The 9,454-nt window shown below is 54.4% G+C and overlaps 1 protein-coding gene across 1 annotated transcript in view; it reads right to left on the reverse strand.

Annotated features, from left to right (window-relative positions):
- The window catches only part of SLC6A20 (solute carrier family 6 member 20), a 28,683-nt gene that overhangs the window by 16,766 nt on the left and 2,463 nt on the right, over positions 1–9,454 (reverse strand). The window contains exons 2-4 of the mRNA XM_006914904.2: positions 7,506–7,654; positions 3,579–3,719; positions 1,914–2,005 (exon numbers count right to left, since the gene is read on the reverse strand). Coding sequence (XP_006914966.2) covers positions 1,914–2,005; positions 3,579–3,719; positions 7,506–7,654 — 382 coding nt within the window. The remainder of the gene's footprint in view (positions 1–1,913; positions 2,006–3,578; positions 3,720–7,505; positions 7,655–9,454) is intronic.

Here is a 9,454-nt window from a genome sequence, read left to right on the forward strand (position 1 = left end):
CTCCCCCCTGGGAAAGGCCGGATGTGAGGCTGGAGAGCCCCGCCTGACAGTGGGGTGGACTAGAACACAGCTCTTCGGCTGGCTGGGCTGCCACTCAGCTCCCATCTGCCTCGGGTACACAGCACTCGGAGTCACAGGGCTGTGATGATGACATGAGTGAATTCTTCTAAAGTACTTGTCACTATGCCTGGCCTGGAGCAACGGAGCCAGCGTAAGTGAATATCTGCTGTTCCTGCCATTATTATGGGACCGTAGAGGTGGGTTCCAAAGCAGAGGGACTAAGGGGGAAGTCCACCGACCTGGGAAAAATGGGATCGATGAATAGTCCCGTGATTTTTAGGAAACCACTGGCCCTTACACTTCTGAGGGTTAGAAAGAGGCGACTCCTCTCTTGAGACACTTTGTTTTCACCTTTGGAAGATGGCCGAATTATTCCGATTTTGTTAGAACAGGACTCGTGGCTCTCACCTTTGGGAAATTGTCCTAATAAGTATACAGATCTATAACGCCTGCGGAGTGCGTGGCAACCCTCCTAGATGTGCGGCTGTGCAGAGCACACTCTGCCCGACTGGACACGCCAGTCCTGCACAGAGCGGGGAACTGGTCGCAAGGCGGGAAAGGAAGGGGAGCTGCCCCGTTTCTACTCAGAAGGCGGAGAGATGCAGGGTCGTGCCTGGTCTTCGTGGAACTCCAGGCTGAGCCAGAGAGAGGGGCTGCAGCGAAGCTCGGGACAGAGTCCTTCCTGCAGGACATGTACACAGGGCGTTTTCCAGTGGGGCAACCCCGGGCAGGCTGAGCAGGTGGCCAAAGCGGGGTGTGGAGCACCTTCTGAGTGCAGATGCCAAGGCCTGATTATCGAGGTCATTCACCCGAGCCCCCAAGATTCAAGGCTGTGCCCAAGTGCGCCAGACTGGTTGGGGTGAGTCCACAGTCCATGGCCAGTTTTGCCTTGCTTTAGGACCTTGGGGACAGGGTCTGTCCCATGAAGGCCTGGCTCAGTGGCATACAGTGAGACATCCGCCCAGTTAGCTCTTGCCTCCTCCCCTCTCTTCGCATCTGGGAAGAGGCTGAGATGGAAGGTGGAGGCGGTCAGCGGGCAGTGGGGTCCCGGAGGGTGGGAGGCAGGCATCCAGGAGGAGAAACGGACATGAGCAGTGGAGGGGACATTCCTCTCAGCTGGGAAACGAAGACTACCTCCCAGTGAGCAACTAGGGTTCTTTCGCTCTGCTACCGTTTTCAGCCCCTTCCACATTTTCTACAACGAGCCTCAGCTATGCTATGCATGTTTAAAATGTTTAGTTTTGAGAATAGCCCCTATTGTGTTACAGGGGTGACAACGGTCCTCCCAGAAGACCTTTTGGTCTGCAGGGAAAGGGAGGGGCTCGGCCTGGAGCCAGAAACCTGGAAGGACCAGTGATGGGGGTGGGGGGCGGGAGGGAGGAGATAGGAAAGGAGGAGGGGGGCGGGCACTGTCTTGCTGGGTTGGTGGAGTCCCGCCCCACCGGCCGTCTCCACGGATCTCCCCCTGGCCCAGCGTGCAGTGGTTCTCACTATTTTTGAGGTCACATCCTTCAGAGAGGAGCTGATGAGAGCCGTGGACCAGCTCCCCGGAAACGTGTGCACACGCGCGTGCACACACGCATGCGCACAATCTGGCTCACCATCGCAGGGTCCACGGATCCCAGGTTCAGAAGCCCTCTGCTTGGTTTGGGGTGCTCGGCCTCCCTGCAGCCCTTCACACCGCTTCCTGGCTCCCCCCAAGTCTGTAGCCCTCAGCGCACCCCCACACACCTGTCCCCCAAGAGGCACCGCTCTGCCCCGCCCCCACCCGGCCTGTCTCCCACGGGGCCCTGCTCTGTCCACCCCCCTCCCCCGCATCCCCCACCAGGCCCTGCTCTGGACGGCCAGCTCACCTGGAAAGAATGGAAGAGGTACCAGAAGGCCCAGGCGTTGATGACATTGTAGTACATGGACAGGAAGAAGGAGACCACCACGCTGGCGATGCCTGTGCGGGGCAGAGGGTTCTGAGCACGGCCTCCCCCACCCACCCGGGCCAGGCGGAGGCGGCCGCATCCAGTGAGCCCTGGGACAGCCCTGCCATGTGGCCGCCCCAGGACAGCAAAGCCTCCTTCGGCAGGCTTGTGAGGAGGGTAAGTGACCACCAGGCCCCTGCGAAGGGTTAGTCTCTCCCCTCAGGTCTCTCCCCGTGTTCTGGGACAGGATGGCATTTTTCGTGAGATCTAAGTGCCAGCTGCCGTGCTGAGTACTCTATAAGCCTTAGGTCCTCACAGCGATGTTGCGAAGTGGGTGTTGTCACACCCCCTGCCCAGAGGGAAGAGCTGAGGCACAGGCCTTGCCCAAGACCTCTGGCCGGGACGTGGCCGAACTGGGATTTAAACCTAGTGAGAAGCACTTGTCACTGCCAGACATTACGGTTGCTCTGTCCTTGGCTCACCTGAAGTTAGGTCACTTGGGCGAATCTCTGCCCTGTGACCTGGTTAGGCCTGCACGGAACCAGGTGCTCTGGAGCCAGCTCACACCGCCCCCCGCCATCGTGGGCACCTCTGCCCAACCCCACGCTCTGGGACGCCTTGTTAGTAGTTTGAAATTGACCGCGGTGGGAGTTTTTACACCACCGTATCGCAAATGCTACGAACCGGGCCTTCCCCCACCCGCGCCTGCCTCGAGAGCTGGTTGTTAAACATTCACTGCCACCTCCCCACCCCCTGACTGCCACTAACATCTGGGATCTCGCAGCAAATGCTGCCTCGGAGAAGCCCTCTGTGATTGCTTACTCTGGCAGACGGTAAGACCACATACCTCCGTGTTAAAAATTAATAGCCATTTAAGATGATTTGTGAGGCCACTGGACACACTTTGTCTGCATCTGAGATTAAGTCATATACGAGTTTACACCTTCCTTGCTCCTGAAACATCACTCTGCCTTTCTGTCTGGGGGCGGGAGGGGTGAGCAAAAGAGAGTGTGGCCTGTTGCCCCTGCTGGCAGAGGCGGCTGCCCGGGAATGTGAGGGTTGCGAAGGCAGGTTAACCATCTCCCGGAGGTGGCCAGGACCGTGAGTCAGCCAGTGTCCCCCTTGCTGTCCGCGTGTGCCTGGCTTCCATGCACTGATGACATTAATGCCAGCCCCACAACCTCTCAGTGGTGTGAAGAAGAGTAAATGAGCACATGCACAGATATTGTGGGGCTGCACCTGGCACATAGTAGATGCTCACGTAAAGGTGTCATTATTAATAGTTAGTAGGAGGCAGTTCCCAGAACGGTGGTTAGCTAGGACGCAGAGTCACGGCTCCATCGGAGGCAGCTGTTTCCCTTTCACAGAAGAGCAGTGTGGTCTCAGGATCCCCGGGGTGAGCCTCCTCCCTCCCTCGCTGCTGCCCTCGGGGCAGGAAACCAGCCCCTCTCAGCCCAAAGTCTGTGGCAGCCCCTTCCTGGGCCATCTGCCCACTCCATTCAAGGGCTTTCTTCTGGGCCTCGCGCTTGCTCTTTGGTCCTAACCGCACCCCGAGTACAGTATGGGGGTCTCCGGGTGAGGGAAGACTGGAGAGCGCCCACGTACCGACACCGCCCAGGTAGGGGCTGATGGTCCTCCAGGCGCCGATGCTGCCCTGGCGCATGCGCTGTCCGACCGCCAGTTCCAGGTGCAGGAGCGGCATTCCCTCCACGAAGAGCATGATGATGTAGGGCACCAGGAAGCTCCCTGCATGCATCACCAGGCGTCCGGAGCGAAGAGCAGGCCGTCACCAGTGGCCGTCCTCGTAACCCACCAACCTCTGTGCAAACGTCCTTCCATCCATCCTCCCTTCTCCCTTCAGCCTTTCCACTGTCCATCCATCCTCCCAGCTTTCCACCATTCTCCATCCTGCTGCCTCACACTCTTCCACCTTTCCGCACATGCACCTGTCACTCCTCTCAGGGGTCCGGAGCGAAGAGCAGGCCGTCACCAGTGGCTGTCCTCGTAACCCACCAACCTCTGTGCAAACGTCCTTCCATCCATCCCCCCTTCTCCCTTCAGCCTTTCCACTGTCCATCCATCCTCCCAGCTTTCCACCATTCTCCATCCTGCTGCCTCACACTCTTCCACCTTTCCGCACATGCACCTGTCACTCCTCTCATCCATCCACCCATCCATCCATCCATCCATGCATCCGTCCACCCATGCATCCGTCCATCCGTCCATCCATCCGTCCGTCCATCCGTCCCTCCATCCCTTCATCCCTCCATCCATCCACGCGTCCATCCATCCACGCGTCCATCCATCCACCCGTCCGTCCGTCCATCCATCCGTCCGTCCGTCCATCCATGATCCACCCATCCACACATCCATCCATGCATCCATCCATCCATCCATCCATCCATCCATCCATCCATCCATCCATCCATCCATCCATCCTTTTATCTTTCTATCTGTCTCTTTGTCCATCCATCCATGAGTGACATGCAACCATGTCAGTTAAAAAAATCTTTAAATGCTTCCATTCTGGGCAGTAAATTGGCCCTGTCCCAAACTCCTTGTGCCCCCTCCTCACTGCTTCTGCTGCCCCAGCCCGTGGCCAGAAATCCCCACGCCCCCTTCTGTTGCAGCAACCAGGGTTAATCAGAGCCAGGACCACTGAGTTGTTAAATAAATACTTTGAACATCACCCCTGAATCCATCCGACCAGCTGCCCACCTCCGCACACTTGCTTTGGGCTTTTGCAGCCCCGATGCTGCCCCACAAGGAGGTGGTGCAGGTGTGGGGAGACAAGGGGGTCCCCAATAGGCAGAGCTCAGGTTACCACCTCCTTCTAGGGAGCACGTCCACGTGTATCTGTTTTATACAGTGGCTTTTGGTCTAAAATTTCATTTTCCTGGAATTGACTAATATTAATTTTAAATCCATTGGTTCCCAAGGAGCCATCTGCAGACAAGTGCCCTTGGTGACAGTAAGAAGCCAAGAGTGTGACTGGAGCTATGGACGCCCTCCCCACTGCCCAACCCCTGGCCAGCGGCAGGCAGCCTGCTGCAGGGGGCAGGGGTGGGGGACACTGCTTCTCTTTCTGGTCCTGCCTCCTCGTTTTCTGCAGCCCCTCAGCCATTCCTCCTCCAGCTCCTGGCTCCTTGGCTGTGAACCTGAACAAATGTCCAGTGGGCAGAGAGGGCAGGACTTCCGAAGAAGATGAAAACCCTGAACTACAGCTGCAGGGGTTCAGGGCAGGCACGGAAGGAAGGAACTGGCTCTGAACGGGTTAAGGTAAACGACAAAATACCCACGTGCTTACGTAAACATCTGGGATTTACAAAAATGCCTCCATCGTGTGAGTACATGGGGTCCTATAACCAACAGGCTCTCCCAAAGCCTCTCCAGCACACCATGTACCTTTGCCTTACCCCTTAAGTAGCCGCACAAACATTCCACTAGGAAAATGAGCCCAGAATTCATTTCATCGGTCCTTGGACACTCAGGCTGGTGCCAGTTTTCTGCCATCCGAAAGCTGCCGTCCGAAAGCAAGCTGTGGGACAAAGCTTGGTCCACACAGTAGAATGTGGGGGGCGGGGAAACATGACCAGGCAGAGCCCCGTGGGCTCTCCCACCACAGAGAAAGGAGAGGGGAGAGAGTGGGGCTCCTACCGGCAGGCCGTGACATTCCCTGCTCATGTGGGGGCCTCGAACAAATCCTGCCCTCCCGTTGCCAGCCCCTGAAGATGCTCCTGGGCCATGCTCTTCCGCCCTGCAGAAAGGTGTTTCGGGAACCTCACCAGGTTCCTGTCAATAGCAGGGGCTCTGAGAGGCCATCGGGACGTCCCTGACGGTAAAGGTCCTGCTGACCCGACCTGCTTAGAGCAACAGTCAAATTCTCAGTGGTTATAAGAAAAGCTCATTTTCACCCAAGGTGTTAAACAGTAACCACTTGAGTGAGGCCTGGCAAGGTCCACAAAAGGCTTGTCTCTTTGACGGGGCCTGCCTGGTGGCCCACTGCCCGTGGGAGGCTAGAAGTCCCAGGCTTGGTGCCCAGGTGGGAGTATGGGGCTCTGTAGCCTGCTCATTGGTCATTTCTAGGACCACTCCTGCCCTCCAACTACACACACCCCCACACCACCCCCCCACACACACAATTCCCGTGAATTTGCTCTGCATCGTTTTCAAAAACTAGAACAACTGAACATTCATATGCAGAAAAATGAACCTCAACTCATATCTCACATTTTATACCGAAAAAAAACCAAAAAAAAAGTCACCTCAAAATGGATCAGAGACCTATAATTCCAACTCAAAACTATAAAACTTCTAGAAGAAAAAAACACACGAGAAAATCTTTTTGACCTTAGGTTAGGCAAAGATTTCTTAAAGGCAACATCAAAATCATCATCTGTGAAAGAACATATTGATAAATTGGACTGCCTTTTAAAATTCTGCTCCATGAGAGACACTGCGAGGAAAATAAAAAGACAGGCTACAAATTGGGAGAAAAAAATGTGCAAAACACGTATCTGACAAAAACTTCGTATCTGGAATACGTAAAGGACTCTCAAAACTTAATAACGAGAAAACAAAGAACCCACTGAAAGTCGTACAAAAAATTTTGAGCAGACATTTCACCAAAGAAAATACATGAATGGCAAATTAGCACATGAAAAGATACCATCAGCATTCATTAGGAAAATGCAAATTCAAACCACAATGAGATGCAGTTTGACGCTTTCTTATAAAGTTAAGCATACACTTACTATGTACTCGAAGGTATTTTCTTTACAGAAATGAACACTTATATTCACACAAAAAACCTGTGTATGGCTGTTGATAGCAGCTCTATTCATAGCTGTCAAAAACTGGAAACAACTTAACTGTCTGTCCTTCAGTGGGCGAATGGATGATGAACGCTGGCACATCAGCAATGAAAAGACACAAACTACAGACACTCGCCACAACGTGGCAGACACTCAAAAGCTTTATTCTAAGTGAAGGATGCCAAAATCAAAATGCCTCATGCTGTAGGATTCCATTTATATGACATTCTGGAAAAGCTGAAGCTACAGGGACAGAACACAGATCGGTGGTTGCGGGGGGAGTGGGGGAGGGGCAGTGGGAGTGGGGTGGGTGTGTGTATTGGGGGGTGAGGGCTGGGAATGGGGCAGGACTGACCGGAAGGGCGTGCCCGTGTGATGTGAACACAAGTGCACACATTTCTCAGCACGCACAGAACTGGATGCCAAAAAAGGCGAATTTGTCTGCATGTACCTATATCTCAATCAAAGAAAATTTTGTTTTGTAATCAGTTTGGAAACGAGTCCAGTAACCAACCCTCTTCCAATGGGACTGTTCCCCAGGGTCCTTTTACATGAAAATTCTGACACCGGCTCTGCATGAGGAGGCCTGGCCGACAGACAGAGGCCTGAAGAAGGGTGCCTTTGCTCCCAAGTACCTGGATGGGGCATATTGTGGGAGATTAAATACAGCCACGCTTTTCACCCCTGTTCCCGTGGAGGGGGGAGTCCCTTCCCCCACCTGTGACTCTGGGCCGGCCTTGGACCTGCTCCGTCTCACAGGACGTGGGGAGAAGGGCGCCATGGTGCTCGCTCAGGACGCCTCGCAGCTTTGTTTTCATTCTCTTGGAACGTGGCCCTGAGACCACTTTGTACAGAATCTGGTCCAGACTTGAGGACAAGGGGCCGTGTGGAGGAGACCCAAGGGCCCTGCCAACTCGGCACCAAATGCCCATGTGCGCACGGCCTTCCTGTCCAGACGCCCCTACGGCGAATGTAGCCGCGCGAACCAGGCCCGACCAGACCAGTAGAGAAATGTGTGGCCCACTCACAGAACTGCAGAGATAACTAAATGTTGTGTTAGCCACTTTTTTTTTTTTGCCTCTCAGTGCTTTAGTGTGTATTTCCCCAAAACAAGGACATTCTTTTACATAATTCTACTGCAATAAGCAAAATCAACAAATTAATACTGATGATAGGACTTTGATTTTATCTACCCGCCTTACTGAGATCTTTACCAATCGTCCCTCTCATGTCCTTTTCCTGGTCTCAGACCCAGCTGTCAACCACGCGTGGCGACCCCGTCACGTCTCGTCAGTCTCCTTGAATCTGGGACAGCTTCTCCGTCTTTTCTCGTCTTTCGTGACCTTGACATGGTGGTGACCTAGCCAGTTATTTTGGTGGCGTGTCCCTCATTTTGGGTTTTGGCAGGGACATGAAAGAGGTCAGAGGCACGTGATTCGATCTGCCCCATTCCTGGCGATGTTCAGTGTGCCCGCTCGGTTAAGGCGGGGTCTACCAGATTTCTCCACTGAAAGTTACTATTTTCCCTTTTGAAATCATTAAGAATCTCGTAGGGAAATAGTCTGAGGTGAGGTAACTGTGAGTTTGCCCGCAATCATCTACCGATGATTCTTGCCCGAAACTATTAACACCGTGTCGGTTGCCAAATGATTTCCTAATTCCATTGATCTCTCTAAGTCCTCAGGTTTCGGAGTTCTCTGTTGTACAGAAGCAGGTGACAGACGCGCCCATCCAGCCGCGTGTGGAAGTCTGCACTGACCTGGGCGAGTGGGGTGTTCGTAGTCGCAGATTTACTGGGAGGATGCAAGGCCGGCTCTTAGTCTGGTGAATTCTTACTCTTCAGCACCTCCCATCACCTCTCGACGGCAGTCCCCGCCATGCTGGTTTTCTTGTGTCCTCCCCACAGCTGTCCTCCTACAGTTAATCTCAGATCACGCCTCCCCTCCCCTTTGCCCTTTCACCTGGTCAAAACCCTCTTCGGCTTCTCCTTACACCTAGAATGACCCCCACACGGGGACATGGGCCTCTGGGACACAGGTCCTGTCTTCCTCTCCGAGCTGCTGGCCTCCTTCGCTCTGTCATAGTCACGTGGCCCGTCTTGCTGCTCTGGCCCCGGCGTGCTTGTCCTTGCTGTCCCCTCTGCCTGGACCGCTTTCTTCCTTCTTTCTGTTCTCTGCCAAACTCGGCTTCCCTTGGAGTGGCCTGCCTGGTCCGCCTTCGCGAAGACAGTCCCCGAGCCAGAGCGCCCCTCCCACTTCGTGCCCTGCTGGACTCTCCCCACAGTCGTTCCCCATGCGAAATTATGCTGCAGTTGAGTTGTCCGCTTGCTGTCTGTCTCCCCGCAGCATGGACGCTCATGCCCCCTGATCTGCTCGGAGCCGTGAGTATTTTGTTGAATGCAGGAAGGAATCATTCGGGTCTCACTAGACCTTCCATACATAAACGTCACTTTCTCCAGGAACCTTTGCACATCACCCAGGGGTCCCCTTCTCTGGTCTTCGGTCTCCTGGTCAGCCCTCGATCACTGAGTGTCTACTGCTCGGCCCACCCCCACTTCTCTATATAGCTCCTGAGGGCAGGGATGGGGTCTGCCTGGCTCACACTTGAATCTCTAGCTCTGGCACAGACTGTTTGTTGAATGACTACCTGAGGGGAAATAGTTCAGCA

This window comes from Pteropus alecto, unplaced genomic scaffold (assembly GCF_000325575.1).
Source record: "Pteropus alecto unplaced genomic scaffold, ASM32557v1 scaffold156, whole genome shotgun sequence".
Taxonomy (NCBI): domain Eukaryota; kingdom Metazoa; phylum Chordata; class Mammalia; order Chiroptera; family Pteropodidae; genus Pteropus; species Pteropus alecto.